Source organism: Grammomys surdaster, unplaced genomic scaffold (genome assembly GCF_004785775.1).
Source record: "Grammomys surdaster isolate TR1022 unplaced genomic scaffold, NIH_TR_1.0 125951, whole genome shotgun sequence".
Lineage (NCBI taxonomy): Eukaryota > Metazoa > Chordata > Mammalia > Rodentia > Muridae > Grammomys > Grammomys surdaster.
Window position 1 is genome coordinate 4,405,277 of NW_021620772.1, and position 20,653 is coordinate 4,425,929.

The 20,653-nt window shown below is 36.7% G+C and overlaps 1 protein-coding gene across 2 annotated transcripts in view; it reads right to left on the reverse strand.

Moving 5' to 3' along the window:
* Positions 1-20,653, reverse strand: part of Bnc2 (basonuclin 2) — a 334,323-nt gene that overhangs the window by 136,701 nt on the left and 176,969 nt on the right. For both annotated transcript variants that reach the window (XM_028753637.1, XM_028753638.1), the window contains one exon: positions 91-193. In XM_028753637.1, the coding sequence (XP_028609470.1) occupies positions 91-193 (103 nt within the window). The remainder of the gene's footprint in view (positions 1-90; positions 194-20,653) is intronic.

Genomic DNA, 20,653 nt, shown 5'->3' on the forward strand with positions numbered 1-20,653 from the left:
ACACACACACACACACACACACACACACACACACACACACACACACACGAACATAGCAAGAACAGAAAGAGGAGCCTAGATTTTCCTCACCATGTGCCACCCAGCCATGTTTACACTGATCACAAGTCCGCAGGTTAATCTTCCCGGGCTGGAAACACTCACACGTGCAGTTTACCAATGTGCAGCGGATGGCCTGAAAACAGAGGAGGAGATGACATCAGCATCTACCCAAAGACATTTGATTTCTCACTCTTTAGTAAACAGTCCCACTTCTCCTGTCCAAGGTTTAAGGTTGGTAAGGGTCTGAAGACGTTTGAAAATACATTTTATACCAAAGTATTTCACAGCAGCGGGTTGAGATAACAAAGCACATTCACAAACATGATATGTTAAGTCTTTAAATACAAAAGGAGAATGAAGTGAGCGTGGATAAAGATTTATGGTTTCCATAGGACACTGCATTTGTAACACTGGGTCTCCAAAAAGAGAAAAATGATTCTGTTGCTGCTGCATGTTTATTTAACTTAACTACTTCATAATAATGCAAAAGAAAAGGCCTCTATTTTAAGAAGACACCAGCCAAACACTGTTCTAAGGGAAGTATTTATAAAAGTAAAATATGGCAACACAAAGATTATTAAGAAAATCACTTTTGGTGGCTTTTATTTAAATGTTTATAAACAATTTCTTTTTCTCTTTATTAATTCTAGTTTCATCCCTATTGAAATGAAAGCAGTGTTTTATTTCAATGGTGACAAGAGAATAAGTTGAAACTTTATTTTGAAACCAGATAAAAAAGAGTAAAAATGTTTCCATAAAGATTCTACACTTGGAAAAGTACAATTCCATTGTAGAACACTGGAACACACAAGAAATGTCTTTCAGTTCCCACAAGCACTTTACAAATAACCTCACTAGCCAGCCCGGAGGGCATGAGCGGGATACTGGCAGACTGGCCAGCTCAGATACTTCTCAGGCTAAATCCAGGGCTTTGAATTGGGCTACCCCAACAGCTACTCCATCAATGAACAGCTGGAGTACATAAAAGACCCAGTCCTACAGATCCAAAGCCACAAGATCTCCATGACACAGGGCAACAACAGGATGTCCCAGTGAGGTTCCAGTATTGACAGGACTAGCAGAAGCCAGAGGTCTCATATCAATGAACATTTGCAAGCAAAGAAGTATGGACAAAAGAACCAATAAGAAGTTAAAAAAATTTACCTCACCAGTTCACTTTATAGACTGAATTCTTAGAAAGCTCCATAAATGGAGTATACATTTCTATGAGTGACATCCATGCTTAGAAAGTGTGCTCCGAACCTGTGCCCCTAGATAGAAGTTAACAAATTTATCTTGTATATATGACTTCTAGTTGCATGGAAATTCTAGAGTCAGAAGGGATTAAACCTGATCACTCACCTATGAACAATCTAATATGACCATCTGAACTGCTGGAAAACATATCCCTAGAGACTTAGATGTGATCAAGGATGGCTGCCATGGCTGAGGCCCCACCAAACACAGTTAGTTAAATTGGTACCTGACATCTACACAAACATACACAAAGATAACTTTCTGAAAGCATTTGGGTTTTTATATGAACGCTTTCCCTTGAATCAGACAGTGTTCTATCTAGATATTGTTAATATCTTTGGGCCAAGTCCATCTACAAAAGATAAGGTTCAATGGTCTCTTCTCCCTATGACCAGGCCACACAGGTTTAAAGACTTTCTCTTTCATTTCTCTTTCAACTAATGCTGTCTCTGTGGATACATAGCCTGTTTTAGATGTTACGATCCTCAACCTATGGTCTTTTTAGACTTAATTTGCTCCTTTGTTCAGCACTAAAAAGATATTTGAATTCACAATCCACCTGTTATTTCAGAGTTTCTTCTAATGCCTACCATTAGATTGTACCTTATACAGGTTATTAAAGTTGGTTGTATGATTTAGCGATTACAGGACTAAATGGGTATAATGAGAAATACTCTCCTGAAAGCTCAGTTTCCAATTCTCATATAAACTGATATATCAGAATACACTTATAAGCAGCTTCTTCATATAAATTGTTCATGAATTAATGAACTAAAGATGTGATTATACTATGATCAAAAATTTTTAGAATACAATGTTTCCATTAAAAACAAGTTGCAGCTGGGCGGTGGTGGTGCACGCCTTTAATCCCAGCACTTGGGAGGCAGAGGCAGGAGGATTTCTGAGTCCAAGGCCAGCCTGGTCTACAGAGTGAGTTCCAGGACAGCCCGGGCTATAAGAGAAACGCTGTCTCGAAAACCAAAAAAAAAAAAAAAAAAAAAAAAAAAAACAAAACAAGGTGCTTTTCTAAGTATCCGGTTACAAATCCAGATGTAGAGACTATATTAACACTAAAAATACTTTAAGTGCATAAGTACAAACTTTCATAAATATATTTTAAAACCCTCTGCCTTATCAAAAAGAGTGGACAATAAAAAGAAATGATATTCTAAGGAGAATATTTAACATCAAACAGTTTGAGCCATTAATTTGATGTTAATTATTTTGCCAAAAGTTTTTATTTAACAACATTTAGAGCAAACCTTTACTTTTAGACATAGTCAAGACAAAAACAAAGAGATGTAGGTTAACTACACACACACACACACACACACACACACACACATCTTATTGCTAGCTAACTCATTCATTCAGAACTACTTAAATAACTTTATTCATCTGGTTTACTTGGGAATTGAATATTTTCAAAATGATTTCTTTTTCATGGATCCTATTCTTTTTATACCCAAACATAGAACACTGGAACACCTCAGCTCCTTTGTATATAAACACTTAAGCACAGGACTAGCCATTTTGTATTTCTATAAATTCCAGAAGGCCTATCTGTTTTAAACTCAGACTTACACAGACTAAAATTCCTCCTTAAGGGAATTACAGATACTTAAACAATATGGCTAAATAAATATTTTGTGTAAGAGACTATCATAGCTTCAAAGGAAGTTTTGTTTTAAATAATGTTTTTGAAATGACATAAAACTCTGACATACTATTTATTCACAACAAAACAGAACCAATATGGTTGCCTGCCAACTCAGGCACACTTACAAAACAGATTTATCATAAACTATCAAATCTGGTTAAACCTCAGAAATGTCCATGTGCTTCAGGAAGCACTGCAGTGGAGGACCCCTCATGCCTGTGAGCACCCTCGATTCCTTCTTCCATTACCTAATGCTGGAGTGTTTCCCACTCTACGGGAACTCTGCACAGAACTGTCAAAACTACACTGTCTGACAACATCTGAACACCAGAAAGGGGGAAGGCTGCAGAAACTTCATGGAGACTCTTCATTGCCATCTCTCTCTGCAGGGAACAATGTTCCGGCTGGCCAATGCAGACCCATCTGCAGGACCCCCGCTCACCAACTTGTGCCTCAACCCCTTAGGCACTCAAGAACAAGCTGCAGGAGCTACCAACCCTTCTAACCTAGCTTGTAACTCTTGCCCTCAGCTCTCAAAACACTTTAACTCACAACACATTAAAAGTAATTACTCCTGTTTACCTCTATCATGGGTTTCTTGAAAGGGAAACCCATGCATACCCAAACCAGTATCTCTACTTCCTCACACGATCTACAGTTTAATTCTGCTACCTGAATTCTGGACACAGGTGCCTGAATCTGGTTACTCTCCTAGTTTCCTTGTCCTCATAGACCTTGATGTAACTTACAACCCAACCTCATCTTCACTCTTGAGAAGTTGAGACTCACTATTTAGCTTTTCTGGTAGCAACTTCTCACTCACCACTATAAATAAACACAGAAGTTGCCCATGGTCAGGCTTTTCCTTCTTCAATTGGCAATTCCATCCTCTCCTACAGCTCCAACTACTGTGCAAACAACATGACCTTGGAGGCAGTAATTGTGTTGAGTGGAAAGAAATGGATGTCAGTGTTCCTGTGTACAAGGTTTGGCAACTTGGTATTTGCAGGCTTTGTAATTAGAGAGTTTAGAGGGAAGAGCCCAAGAATAAGAGTTTTTAAACAGGGTGATAGATACCATCTATTCCTCTCTAGTCCTCTGTCCAAACATGGTCACTTCTTATTGTCCTTTATAATTAATAATAGCTACATTAGTTGAATGTTTGTCATTTTCCAGTCAGTGTGCTAGATAATTAAAAAAAATGTTCTCAGAAAAGATCATGAACTTAACACGGTTACTCCTTTCCTTTCATGTATGTGGAACCTGAGGAGATGACTAATAACTTGCCTGAAGTCACTCAAGCATCTGAAACACACGTGTGTCTGAGTGTTCTGCACTTATGGCCGAGAGTTGTTCCTGCAAAGACAGGAAGTCACAGGACAGTTTCAATGACATTATGTCTCCCTCCAAAAATCAGCTGTCCTTGCATTTCCTGGCCTCCCACTCTCATTATTAATATCTGAATTCTAGTTGGGGTTCCCCTAGACCATTCAAAATGGCTCCTAATTAATCTGATCATTCCTCTTCTCTCCTTGATGACTTGACCTCTTTTTCATCTGCACTCTTCCATATAAGAATTGCTTTAATGTGATCTTGACCCTCACATCAGCTTCTTTTTTTTTGACAGTGGACCCCATCCTATACCTATTCTTCCTCATTGTAATTGATCACTGTATTTTTGGTGTGGTGTTGGGTGTTGGTGTGTGTATGTGTGTTAGACACATGCATGTGTCAAGTGCTCACTACTCAAGTATGCGTGTGTGCATTATAGTGCACATGTGGAAGTCAGGACAACTTATGGGAGTTGGTTTTCTTCTTCCATCATGTGGGTTCCAGAGATCTAACTCAAATCATCCGCCTTGCTAGCAAGGTCATCCACAGCTACATAATAAATATGAAACCAGCATAAGCTACATGAGATCCCAAAAACTGAAGAGAGCAAGGGAGGAAGATTCTTCAAACATCATTTTCAATTCCTAATAATGGTTTCTATGAATTACATGGTAAGTTTCTCAAAAGATGTAGCTAATCAACATAAAACATTGATTGTCGTGTTTGGAAAAGTAAGAGTTGAACGAATGACAACTGTTTATGATATTAAGAAATATTCTGTATGTGTAGGAATGACTTGCTTTTTCACTAAATTTTATTCCATTATTTTGTCAGATGTGTAACATATCTTAATATTAATGAATAACTGATTGTGTGTGATTGTGTGTGTGTCTAAGGTGAGTACAAAACATATCTTAATATTAATGAATAACTGATTGTGTGTGATTGTGTGTGTGTCTAAGGTCAGGACAAACATTATTATTTCTGTTTTAAGGCTCTAAAATAGTATTAGTGGAGGTATTCCACCAATTAGTACTTACTGTAGTCCTCTACCTAAGACAGGGGAAAATGTACAGATTCAAAAAGGACATCAGAAATGTAGTAGCAACACACACATACACAGTCCCAGTTACCTGGGATGCTGAGAGAAGAGTTCAGGGGTTTAACAATAACCTAGACAATGTAAGCAAGACCCATCTTTAAAAAGGTACCCCTAAAACCTATAAGTAAGCACAGTTGGTTTACAAAATACTAATAAATTTTAATATTAAATAAGAATGCATTTTTGAGGTATTCTGGTTATATTCCAAAGTTCTATTCAAATACAAACTAGACTATCACCAAAAAAGTCTCTTGGTGTCTCTCATTACACTAACCTTGCTAACTCTGTGAGTATGTATGAGCCAAACATCAGGTTTCTTTCAAAATGGCATTTCTCAGGAAAGAAAACTGTTGTTTCTGTTAATACTTAGTATAACTAATAAAGGAATTATACACAGGCTAAACATGTTAGCTGTTCCTTATGTAGAAATAAGCACTTGATTTATCTGACACAAAATAACAACAGGTAAGGATAAGGTCACAAGACAAATACAAACTTACAACATACATGTACAGAATCAATCACAGTGAGCAGAGTTCTACAACAAAACTCATTTTAGTTTTGCGTTTTCACTTTCTACCCCACCCCCCCCAAAAAAAGGATTCACAGGGCTTGGTGACTCATCAAACACTTTTTCTTAGTGATTAAAACTCTGGCCAAACTCTCATGTGTAACTAAAACTGCTTAAATTCACTTTCTCATTGTTCATTTCTTAAGGCAATAGGGAGGATTTGTAACTTGGGTCATGGAATTTCACTTGAAAAAAATTTAAGCATTTAATCCTGAAGAACATAACTCACATTAAACTTAAATTGTGGAAAATTTTAATTGTGAAGGTAGCATTCATTCCAGCCACTCGTGTCCACTGTATCTCAGGCAGTGTGCTTTCTGAGTAAACAGTCGTCAGCTGTAATGATTACCAGTGGGAGAAGCTCCAGCTTTTCTAGTTTCAGTTCTTCTCCTCCAGCACTGAGGTTGATGCCTTGGGCCTCCAGCATATTAAGGAAACACTCTACCACTGAGTTCTAGTCTCAGCTCATAAAGAATTTCTTTTTCTTAAACTCAACCTATCAGTTTTAAAATCATAAACATATTAATTATATATATGTAAAATACACAAACAGATATTTTCCTATAAAAGTTTCAGGACAGTTTTTTCTTTTCCTCATATGGCCACTTCATAAGGCAAAGTAAAAAGAAAAAAATCTCCAAGGAAGTCTATGAAGTTCAGTCTGGGTCTTGGGAAACTATCTAACATGCTTTGCAGAAGACTCATTTTTCTAAACTAGCCAGTTCATGATGCCACTTGCACAAAAATCTGTAGCACGTAAAAACTGATGGACAATTAACTTTACTAGTGACAAATATTAACAATACAACTACATGGGACAATTACTTTTTCTTGGTTACAAAATTCTTTTACATTGTATGTAAAGGAATACCAACCTTTTGGGCTCTGGGGTTGACAATCTGGTTTTACAATTAGGCAGGATGTCAGTGGGCAGACATAGATCATGTCCCCAAAGGCCTTATATGGTTACAAAGATCACACCCAGAAAACCTCCCTTTTCTTTACCAGTCTAAAAACTCTAGATAATTCTGACAATAAAACTATTACTAAGGTAGGTATAGTCTCTATATTTATACAAAGACATAAATATAAGGTTGAATAGGTAACAAATATGGTTTATAGTTAGTAAATTATTGCTGATCATAAGGCTTATTATGAATGCTAAGTATCCATAGCTTGTTCAGCTATAACACAAGCACTACTATACTCAAGCATGTGCAAGAAAAGAGAAATGAAGTTATTCTGTCTGCCTAACAACATTACTTAAAAACTTAATGAAAATTATGCTAAATATATATATCTATAGTATGCTACAGTACACTAAATATATTTATAGCATGTGGTAGTAACATAACTTGAAAGTAAAAACAATTAAAAAACATTTCTTATATATGCCTAACATATGAGGAAATAGTAGAAGACAAATGGCCACTTTTCTATACTTGTGCAATCAGAAAATCCTTTTGGTCTTTTCAACAGAAAACACGTCATTCAATCTTGTGCGTGCTCTGGATGATTTGAAAACAGTCTGCTAGACTCACTATGAAGGGAAGATGTCATTGGTTTAAACAGTAAACAATATGTGAAACACAAAAGGCTATGTGATTCAAAGATGATTAAATTTTTAAAAAGAAAAATTGTGAGCCAAGGAAACTATCATTTTCATAATAAATGCTTTCAAAATAACTGAAAGAGGTTCAAGAGATTCACTGACAAAGTCAACCTTAGAACATCTACTACTGTTAAAAATCAAGAGATAAACCCTGACTTTGAAGTTTCTCCTTCAAAAATACAGACGTCCATCAACAGGTAGATTAAAAAAATGTGGTATATTCCTATGATGAAATATTACTTGGCTATAAAAAATGAAACATACTAAAACCTACATGGACAGGAAAAGTAATACAGTAAGTTAATGCAAGAAGGCACTAATGATACTGCATGATTCCATTTACATGGAATGTCCGTATGGGGAAACTATACAGATAGAATTATGGTGCTGGCTAACGTCATGGCTAAAACATATGAAATTACATTTGTAGGTGTTGAAAATGTCTTCAAAACAAAGTCAGGATCGCTGCATATACTTGTTATACAAAAGTGCATTTAACCAAATATTTAAATGGGTAGAAGGCATGTGGTGTGAAACATATATCTCAATTAAGTCATTCATAAACAGGCACAAGATTCATACACCATTACTATTTTCAGTGGTGCTAAATCATTAATTCTATAAGATAGTCTTTCACGGGAGACACAGTTTGGCATAGTATCTGTCTTGCCCCAGTACAACTTTGCCAGATAAATACTAAATGAATTAATACACAGATAGTAAACAAAAGGAATTTCAATGGTACCTATGTCTAAAAAGATCTCCCTTTCAAAATATTAAAAACTAATGTATCTATTTTAAAAACTAGTATTTAAATAGTACCATTTTATTCTGGAAAATCCAGGACATCGTTTAAAAAATTTGGGGGGGGGGGGCTTCTCAATTATAGTACTATTATCAAGACTCTAAAAACTCTGAAGAGAATCTGCTTATAAATCAGAGTGGTGTGTTTTGTCATGCATAGGTCCATAACACTGCTCAATTTACAGTGATGGAAAAAATTACTTCAGTCTAGAAACTAATTAAGTATGGGGGAGGAAGCAAAGAGAGAAACCCCTAAACTTATGGATGTATCATTATACATGACTCTGAATATTCCTATGACTGTATGAATACATAAACAGGGAGTAAGGGACACACAGAGGCACATAAATTTTCAGACACAGATCCAATGAGCATCTGTAGTCATTACCTCAAGATCATAGCCTACCATCAATCGACATGAGGAAGACCCCATTTAAATAATTTAAGAGTTCAGAGTAAAAATCAACAGCGGGATATAGCCAATTATATAAGGAAAATACGTATGCTTCCATGGCATCAAAGCAGGTAAGTGTCTGAATGTGGAAGTGCTTTCCCCCCAATTAAATCAGGTCAATAGAAATATAAACTATTTTGTTAGATAATTAGCAATATTAGAAAAATAGAAAATGGAAAGACATTTCAATTTGGGCAAGACATTTCAGTTTCTTACGTAACAGTTAACAATTCAGAAATTCTATTTAGTACTTGAATATTTAAAAGACTTACAGACTATCTAGGCAACTGAGAAGACACGGCTAGAAGGAACGACTTCTTCCAATGGATACAGCCATCATCAATATGAAAGTAAGAGGGGAGTTCACTCACCACTAAAACAGCTATATCCTAACTACACTCTGCATCTGCCATGACACATAACCTTATATAAAGAGCCAGAATACTGATACCATCTGAATGTTGATAATCACCTCATTATACCTTTATGGTGAATCAGCAATTTTGTCTTCCATTGGTACACTTTTCATTCATTTGCACTAATGCAATTTGAAAGGTGATAATGTGATTACACATCTCTGTGGCACTAGTTCATAAAAACAATCAATAATATGATAGGAAAGACATTCATAAGGAAGGGATTTGTAATTGTAATGCGATGTAAGAAGATTTATAAGCCTTTTAATACTTTACAAAAATCTACTCCCTACTCAGGAAGAAGCAAGACAATAAGAAATTCATGTCCTGTTTTTTCAGAAGTACCTTTAAATCCTGGGAAGAGCATGCAACCCACACAATGACTTTGTACTTTGGTAACCAGGCAGATAGGTTTACAGATAATCCAAAATCTGTTGTACCATATATAACACATCTCAAGGTATTGTTCCTTCCCAACTGGCACACTACCATCTCCTTTAAGAAAAATGCCCAGAAATTCCAGGCAGAGGGTAAGGCTCTGAGTTTTGATTTTGACCTGGTTAATAGAAAGCCCTGAGTTAATTCCAGCATTAGGAGGAAGAAAGGGAGGGAAGGACAGTGAAAGGAAGAAGGGATGGAGAGAGACAGTAAAGATTCTACTAGATCCTCTCTTCAGTATATTGACCTAAGCTACATTATTTAAAACACCAAAAGCATTCTATTCAATCCATTTACCAAGGATGAGAGTGAGGTAAATGACCTTTTGACTAAATTTACTCCCCTAGGTTTGTGAAAAAGTTCACTATCATGAACAGACATGGGAAGAGAGTTGCTGCATTTGGAATTTATCATTTCAGATGACAGCAACTACTCAGGACAAGAGAGACATACTCTGTGAGACTAACAGTCTGTGTTTTTGCACTGCTATCAAGACTGAATAATATTCTGCAAATGCATTCTCATGTTTAACCACTAAAATCTCTCAGGTTAGGTTCTCATTTAAACAGCAGAAAAGAGTCTGTAAGATGTCTTTAAGTAGAACAGGCCACAGCTAGTGAGCTGGACTATTTCCACACAGCCTGTGTTTGAAAAGAAAGAAAAGAAATTCACATGACTATCCCACTCTCAACAAGTTCTGATAGATATTTAACACTCTTCAGATGTGAACCAAGGTACAGAAAAGGGAAAGGGGCCTGAGCATGAAGATTTAAGCAATTTGAAAAAGTGAGAGAACCTGATACATAGTTAACTTACTAGAATTTTCTACCAACACTGGTATATTTAGGTAAAGAAAGTGACTCCAAACAGTATTTACTGGAGTTTAAATGGTTCTATTAAGACATTTCAAACTCTTGAACATAAGATACAATACTTCCAAGGACACATGGCTTAATACAAATAATTTTGTATCCATCTATGTCTTGAGAATGCCCACTAGTAACACAGATACCAACAAGCATTTTGTTACTGTCCATTGTCTCTATACTGGGACATCACAGATACCCTATGAAGATGAGTTCCTTTGCTTAAATACAGGTCTCACCACAGGAGTCACACCTATTACAGATAACAAAAATAATATGATGAGCACACTATGCATCCTTACACATTATTAATGTTTGGTCAGAGTCCCCTGGGTCTGTGCTGAGGCCTGTGCTGGATTCATTAGAGCTTTGTACAAATCAATGAAGGCACAGCTCCATTTTTCCAGTAGCTGAAGTAGCTGAAGTCATTGGAATTGTTCAAATGAAACCTCTCAGACAATGCATTTAAACACACCAGACAATGTATTTAAACACCACACACATACACACACACACACACACACACACACACACACCACAAAAACAATGTTATTCCTTCTTATTGGTATTTTTTCTTTTCAAATTCAAAGGACTATATATTCAAATAGTCAAAAAAATTTGTACACAAAGACTGTTAAAAAAATTAGTCTCATTTTGTCTTTTAAACACTAGCTTATTTAAAAGACAAAGATACCTATCTTTTCACAGAAAGACAGCCAGCTACTAAGAAAGTTCCGACACCACTGAGCAAATTGAGGGACGGTTGTCATGAATTGATGGTTGTCGTGAACTATGAGCTAACTACTGAAAATTAAGAAATAAATAGAAAGCCTGATGGGAAAAAAGAGTGTTCCAGAACAATGTCAATGTCATCTTGGGCACATGGACTGGGTTCACGTACATGTCAGCTGAATCAACATAATGGGCTATAACAGCTTTGAAGCAGCTAATATGGTCCATTGGGTCAATAATCCGTGAACTAAGAAGGATTTACTTGATAGATTATAAATGGTTCATAAGAACTCAAAAATTACTCCATCAGATCAAAAATTCAATTTTCATATGGTGCCTTTTCTACAAATTAGCCAAAAGAAAGTAATGACTCTGAAGCACTTCAAGGTCTATCAGTTAAAAATTCATGTTTTAAAGAAGAATGTAGAAGAGGCAATAAAAATTAAATGCCTTTTTGTAGGGTGAGCCAACTTATTTAAGGTCAAATTATGCCTTGAGGCAAGTTACCACACAACAAGAACTGCTCAAGAGGCTTTCCCACCCTCCCACAGGCTGCTCACTCAGGATACAGACAAGGAAACACATACATGTGCATTTACAGTTCCCCACATACATGACACATTCCAAAGGTTACAGCCACTGAGTAGATTTAAACACACAATTTCTAGAATGACACCATCTCAAGTTGAGGATACATATTGTAGTTGTTGGCACTTTTTTTTAAAATTTGTGTTATTTAAGGTCTATGGAAAAATCAGGGACAACCTATGGACACTGGCTAACAGAAACAACCAACAAAATGCAAGCAGGATTAACTACATACTAGACAAGAAAGGAGTGCTGCTCCAGCAGGGGCCAAAGTTTATGTAGCCTCTGTTTACTGAATACCTACCTCTATTTCTATTCATCTAGACGGGAAAACGGCAAGCAGCCTTTAGTAAATTTCATTATACATTCATACTAGGGGATAGTAGTTTTAGATTAATTCTTAAAAAGTAAGCCTATCTATGTGAATAGTTATATTTACTAAGTCCATGGCTACAAAGAAAAAGCCCAGGAAAATGTTCCAATAGTGTAACAGACGCTAATTAAAAATCTTAGCTTGGAAAAAAATTCCTGTTTTAGGAAAGAAAATGTGATCTATCACCTCTTTCACTAAATGCTATTAGCCTCTCTTCATCACAAAGATAGGAAGGAATCACTTATTTTTCTTTTTTCAAGAGTAACACTGAATAAAATAATAGATGCTTTCACATCCAAGTAGATTACCTATCGACATAAGCACAGTCCTCTTAACTTTCACACAAGGGAAAAAAATTCCAATAACTCTGAAATAGACAGATAAAAACTTTTCTCTATGGCTGCAGCCATGCACTATTATATGTAACTGCTTATTTTTGAAAAGAGCCTTATTGGTGCTCTCTGAAGGATTTTCTTTTATACATTGCTTTATCCTATAATTTTGTCCCTGTTGGGCACGCTGCCTAAATTTAAACACAAACAGTCAAGCAATGAAGAAACATTAACACATTTACTGTGAACAAAAACTCCCAGTTGTACAGTGAAATTTTAATACATTTCAACTTATCTCTTTTACTAATGGGGAGAGTACAAACCCTGCAGGAATTCGCTCTGCAAACTGGTAATTACAGTAGACTCACTTTTTTTTTTATAATGCATATGTATAGTCAGACACACATACAAAACCCTGGCTTCCCTTTTGATGTAGGTTACAATAGAAATATTTTCAAAATTATGAACATGTATAGCCATTCTAAAGGAATGCATTATTTCACAGAATGGTGTTTTTCCTTTTGCTGTACACGGTCATGAGTAGACATATGTCTAGAAGTGTCCTTTAAACACCAGACAACACAGGCATTATTTGCAGACACTTTGTCATCTGCCCTTATAATCTTGGTGTACAGAATAAATCTGGTCCTGTTGGTACAAAGCCAGTCCTGATGTTCACAAAGAGGTGATAGTCTTTCCTTTTATGTCTGTATTTTCAAGTTTGTCCTCTCTGGCTTTGGGGATTTAAACTTCAGTTTTGAAGTGTCATTAAATAACTAAACACTGCAAACCACCAATCTGCCTCATTGCAGGCATATTTTCCTCTGAGCGAACAGACTCTGTGTCTACCTGAACAAGCCCTACATATTTGAATATTAATAATGGTAGCTTAGATAATTAAAGGAAGTGAAATCTGCTATTGTATCACTTGCTAGACACTACATTATTATTTTAAGACCTTAAAATAATGAGTCTGCAAGACTGTCAAGTGTATCAATATATAATCTATTTTGAACTTACATTTCTATATGTCATCATGTTGAAGGAAAGTATGTAAGATTAAGACTCGGAAGTGTATATACTTTTGTAAAATTCTGGAAATTCCAAAAAGGAGATTCTAAAGCCAGTGACTGGGTATTATCTACAAATACCCAGGCCTAAGGGTCTAAAAACAGAAATTAGAACATAACATTTAGAAGAAATGCCCAGCATGCATTTCCAATCATAATATGCATGCACAGTTTGGGGTATCTCTACCTGCCTTCAAATTCATATGAAAATGGCAAGACAGAAAGTTCCTATGCCTGCCTGGCTGAGGCAGGATGACTCACCATTGCAGCAATGAGATAGTTCAGAGACATTAAAAGGACCTTGCCTCTATGGTAGTGGTTCTCAACCTGTGGGTCACATCCCCTTTGGAAGTCACATATCAGATATTTACATTACAATTTGTAGGAGTACCACCTTCACAGTTATGAAGTAGCAACAAAAATCATCTTAGGATCATGGGTGACCACAACAGGAGGAAGTGTATTAAAGGTTCACTGCATTAGAAAGGTTGAGAACCACGGCTCTAAGGCCATTTGTCTGTTTATTTTAGGCAATTCAGTAACCAAGTCTAGCCTTAGGTCTCCTTGATACTGTAGAGCAAGAGCTTCCCCTACAACCTTCCCAGCTCTCTAGTCCTGGAAAGTATTTTCTCTGTGCCTAAAATCAAACACAAGAAAGAGACTTATCCAAGCTCAAGAACCAGAGGCTAGTTCCATTGAAAACAATAGATTTACAGTGAAGTCCTCAACAAACACAGACTGCTTCTATTTGGAAAAGAAAAAGAATATTTCCCAACTCTTCTATAAGGCAAGCACACATGCGCGCGCACGCACACATGCCTCCAATGTGACTTCCTTAGCTCGGATGCACAGCTGCCAGATGGTATGCTTCAGCAAGTAGTAAATAGAAGTGGCACAACTGTAAGGAGGGACTTTCCATCACAACTTTCTTTCGGGGAACTGATATGCTAACAAATTCTGTTTGTTTTTAGATGCCTCCATTAACAAATGAATGTTGAAGTTAGGATACACAACACTCACCTATCCATATACATTTTTTTCAATTACTATTTCTGTAAGATGGATATTTTGTAGTTGACTCTCTTTCTTTGACTATAAATTCTGGCTCAAAAATGAGTAAGTTAACAATAAAGGTACAACTATAAGCAAAATATATAAAATCAATGTCTTTCCTACAACTTAAAAATCATACTGTACAATCACTAAACATTAACAGCAGTATGATTCAAGAGAATGTAGCTTATCTTAGATATGTATTACTTCTCCATCTAGTCTGCTATCTGCAAAGTTGTTAGAAGCTATAAGAAAACAAACCAATAGACCAATAAACCTCCCTCCACAAAGTAAACATTAAAGGCAATGTGATCTGATATAAGTTTAGTGTCAACCATGCTCAAATAATTTGGAATGCTTAGTCATAATTGGCACTGTCAACTTAATAACTTTCTTAAGATAAAAAAATGTAGAAATTTAATATCCTTCCTGTGCTTCAAGGCACAGTGACAGTTGTGAACTAAATCCTCCACACAGTAGTCTGGCATAGCAAAACACACCCTCTAACACCTTTTCTAAGGTCTTTTCAATCTCTCATTTAGTAAAAGGATAAGATAGTCTGAAAGAGTCTTTGAATCCTTTGCATGATAGATAAAATCCTCCCAAGGTGTTTCCTGAAGTAGAACAGGATGAATGGGTTGACTGTTCCAGACTCATGGAGAATGAATGAACGACAGTTAAGACACAAAACACAACATGCTCCGTGCTTTGATCCATATGAACCTTTGCATTGGAGAACTGAGAGCTTCCTAAATGGGTTTCTAATTCCTCAGTATGAGTACTGATGCACATGCAATACCATGTGGAAGGAGTAGACATGAACCAATCACCTCTGAGGGTCTAGGAGTGATTTTTTAAAAAGGTAAGCATAGCCAACAAAGTATTGTTGAACTTCTCTTTCGCTCACATTCAAGAACTCTGAGGCATTTAAGAAAAATGCACCTGGGCTTTGCAGTCTATTTTAAATGACCTCAGAATGTTTCTAAATAGATATCATAGACATTGCTATTCAAGAGGCAAGACATCACTTTGATTTCCACAAAGTACTTTAGTTTCTAAAATGGCCATTTCCTACCCTATTCATACAATTAGTATGTTCTGTTTGAGTGACCCATAAATGTGTCAGTAAAGTACAACTGAGTGTGTTTTCTCTGAAATCCTATCCACATGTCCATAGAGCTTGCAGGAAGCATGCTTTAATAATCTGTGTATTAGTAAATGAGAGGTTGGTATTTTAATTCTAAAATACTTTACCTGTGTTCAAATTGCTCAGCACTGATGCACAGTCACCAGATGGTCTAGTTCAGAAAGTAGGCAAGCAGAAATACATTACTTTTAGCAGGCTCTTGCTCATTGTAATTTTCTATTACAGAACTGAACTATTGACGAATTCTGATTTTGATTCCATCATCGACAACTAACAAATTTTAGAGTTAGGGTGCACAATGTTCTTCTATTCATATTCTAGCTGCCAAAATATTAGTTTTAGTATTGATTCCTATGAAAAGAAGCTAGGATTCTGTGAGTCCATATAGAAATTTCCCCCATAATCAATTTGTCTGATATTTTAAAAGTTTGTAATAAGGGTGAAGAATCTTTCAGTTCTGGGAGCCATCAATATAACATGGTAGTGTTGTCAGCTAATGAAATTAGAGTGTCAGTTTATTATACCAAGTTTATACTTTGAAACTCTGGATACAAGTGTTGGGCTCTTAGCTTTTTTGTCTAAGAAAGCAAAACATAGACAGGAGGCATTAGGAATGTAAAATGTGTGCTAGTAATAATTCCTTTGATGTAAAACTATGTCTTGCATAAATCTGGGATCACAGAAAATAGTGATGATACATATTTTTTATTACTTAAACATTTTAGGCCGGATAAGGGAGTCTATGAATTAACTGTAAGGTTTGCACAACTTGTAAGGTTTTGAGAAAACAAGGTTTTGTATCACAAGCTCTTCTTTTACAGTGAGCCTAATGTTTCCACTTCTGTAAACAAAATAAGACACTTACTAGATATCAAGACAATAGGAATTTGTCATAATCATTTTCCATGCTTTTTAGATACATAGAGGTCAAGGATCTCAAGCTATAACTCAGCACACGTTACCAGCATTTGTACAGTGCCAAGAAGGAGCCTTTTCCATCAGATTTTATATCCCAGGCTTTTCACTTGCCTCATATGCCCCAACTCTGGCCATATAAATAGTCCATACTATAGTGGTACCAGTAAGAGACGTAGGACCACCCCACAAAACTGAACAAAACATAAATTCTAGATGCTTTACTTAAAGGACTTGTGGTATAATAGGAAGAACCAAATTGAGTGTGGGACACTGTGGGAGAAATGAGCTGCTTCCTGAGAAAGGTTTCCTAAGCATTTCCCAGGAAAAAAGTGGAGCATCTCACAGGGAGCTGAGTTCCAAGCCAACTGAAGCAGGATCCCACGCCACACTCCTGAGACTGCAAGTGATGGAGAGGAGAGAGGAAGCCAGGGAGAGCAGGAACTATGTACCTAAATGGCTATCCATTTTCATTTTTAAATGGATGCAGGGAAAGGGCATAAATGATTAATATACAAATCAATTCCCCCAGGGATTCCCTTCCTCCGGACTGCCACTACTCACCAGTTTTTCAATATGCATTTAAGAAAGTACAGATTTGCTTACAACTGCCAATGGCAACAAGCAGCTTCTGTAAATGCTAAAAGATAATGTACAGGAAAAGCGCCCAGCCCAGCCAAGAGAATTCAATGTCCAGCAATCTGTCCCTTCCCTCATGTCTGCATAATCATTCAAGAATGGAAACTGCATGTAGCAATCAGGTTCTGACATGCTTAAAACTTTAAGGAAGGAGCCAAATTGCTTTTCTAGTCATTCTAAACCCTGGTAGCAACTAAAACCTTGCTCCTAACCCTATGAATTCAAAGCAGGTTCTCTGCCTAATTTACAGGAATTACAACTGCACTGGGTCCAATGGCTCCCAAACTCATTTTTAAAAGACTAATATGCCCTCTTCTGGTTTCTGGCTTAAGGGGGAAAAAAGAAGGAAAAAAAACCGGATAGTTTTTCAGATGGGAAATTTTTGAGTTAAATCATACGTTTATTTACCATGAATAATTGTATTTTTATAAGGGGAACTATTCAAAGGTAAGTATTAATATTCCAAGAGTCCACATTATGCAAGGTGGGGCTTGTCCAATGACACTGGGATCTGAAAGGGGTTTCTTAGCCGACTTCCCAAGTCAGCAAACAATGCTGAAGATGATGCAATTTGCATGAACAAGAGCTGGAAAATCAGAATAGTCACTAGCAAAGTCAGAGAAGCCATCCCCTTGGTGCCTTCAGAGTGTCCCACTCTGCCCACTCAGGACTGCTTTCACAGCTAGGGCCGACAGCAATGCCAATTAGTGTCAGCTGTGATGGGATTTTAGAGACATGGACCTCTGTCTTAGAGGAAGTGGGCTGCAACCACCAACTTACTACAATCCAGAGGCAACCTAACAACCCATTAGGTGGAAATGACTTCTCAGCCACTTCCTCCAGGGACGACATCAGAAACTGATGGCTTAGACAGATGTGGACATTTTTACATTCCTGTATTAACTGCCCCCAGGAAGAGGTTTTTTGTTGTTGTTGTTGTTGTTTTATCATTTGATGTTGCCAGGTCCACATTTCATCTGCTCTGTTCTCTATGGTACTCTTTCACAGTACTGTGTATATATATAATGTGATCCTGAATATAGTAAGCTAAATATTGCAGAAATGGAGGGAGTCATCTCACTGTGTGGACAAAGAGTATTTGATGGCTCACCTGCAGAGATCTCTCTGTAAATTGCTAAAATCCCAAAATTTCATTCTAGAATGCTGCTCTACGTAGACTTCTGTGGCATGAAGGTATTGCTACCCCCTTGCGTGCTTGCATCAAGTTCGTTCTAGATTAGGTCAATGTTATTAGAAAGGATGGCAATTCTGTTCCTCCATCCAGAAAGAGATGAAATCAGGTACCATACACAGAACAGAGGTTTGCAGTGGGGCTTCAGGTCCAAGTGCATGGGATGTTACATTGCTAAAACCAAGAGTGACTTCCACTCAGCATCAGACAAAATGCAGGCATTACAGGAGAAGAAATAACACCAGTTAAAAGCATACATTTCAATCTGAATTTTAAAAGGTTTGTTAAATGTTCCAAAAGCAAATCTGTTTATCACTCAGCAATCAGGTTTGTCACTTGACACAAAAAAGTTTCACAATTTACCTCTGTGTAGAATTATGTCATTGAAGAGTATGATTTTGAAGGATCAAATGCACATGTGCACAGATATGAGTTATCATGTCAAAGATCATAATAAAAAGAGTAATCAGAACATTCCTCCTAGTCGGCATTACCAAGGACAGAACTAGTAAGGTGCAGAAGGCTGGACAGACCACCAAATACGCAGTACCAAGAGATTTTTCAGTAAGTTTATGTGGGCTTCATAATTAACATCCCAATGCCAGTAATAATATTTCTTCTCATAACGTCAGGTGGGAATTATTAGTTTTTTGTGTTTTTATTTAGGTCTACTTTCAAACTTTATCAATTGATACCTACACTCAAATGAGAGATTTAATAAAACAGTCTCTGTCAGAGACCTGATTACTTGCATGCCTAGAAAAGTATCTCATCTCACACATACATTTAATATTTGAAAGTTTTATAAGGGCTTGTGCAGAGGCTCAGTGAGTAACAGCATATACTGCACAAGTACTAGAACCCTAGAACTCATGCTAAAAGCTGGGTATAGTACAGACACACAGCACTGGTCACCCTAGCATGGTGTGCTGGGTAGGCTGAGAAAAAGGATCACTGGGGCTTACTCATCACCAATCTAGCCAAAACTCAGAAAATATCTATTTCAGCCAGAGACCCTGTCTCCAAGGAATAAGATAGAGAATATTAGAAGAGGTCACCCAATATCCTCCTGTGGCCCCCAAACACATGCACTGGTATGTGTACACTAACGAACAAACACACACACACTCTCTCACTCTCTCTCTCTCTCTCTCTCTCTCTCTCTCTCTCTCTCTCTCTCTCACACACACACACACACACACACATACACACATACGTGCATGGGTGTATTGAGTGTGCATGCACAAACATGTCATACACAGAAAATAAACAAATAAAAGTTAAGTATTATGAAAAGAAAGCAAACCCTGATTAACATTTACTGAGCTCTATATTTGGAATTTTGTTTAAAAATAAAATTTTAAAACATTTTTTTAAATATCTTAAATTCGATGAAAATTTCATATAGTTTTATAAATATAAGTAATTTTTAATTTAAAAGATCTTGTAGTGGTAATTGCTGTAAGAATTTGTAAATGTGCTGAAGCCCACTGAGATGCATACTTTAAAGTGGTTTAAATGGTAAATTTTATGTGAAGTGAATTCTATCTCAATAAACAAAAGACTTTGACAAGTAAAAGCCCAAGAATACTTCCAAGTGTCAGTCTGTTGATGTGTTTGCTTTAGCAAACTAACAGGGCTCCTGTAGCAAATGATGTCTCTCCTTCTTCAGAAGAACAGAGTATGAACTTCCTTAAAGTGGACATCTCTTTCAGTACTAACTATCTAAACCCTGTCAGTCTCCTAAGAGAACAAGTCAGTATCTCAAAATAGTACAATGTTCTACCTGCTTCTGTGAAGCACAGTAAAACATGTTATCTGAACATTACACAACAGCTATAGATAGTGAAGAGAATGAAAAGAAGAAATGCCTACCCTAAGATTGAGTCTAATTTATGTATTGTTCCATATATTACCTATTGTCTGCATAATTAGAGCTTACAAATGCTGGACAAGTTGCCTTACTTTGACATAGTACTCAGTGTACTAAATACTCTAAAAAGACAGATCCCTTTACTCCTGATTCAAATCATTAGGAGG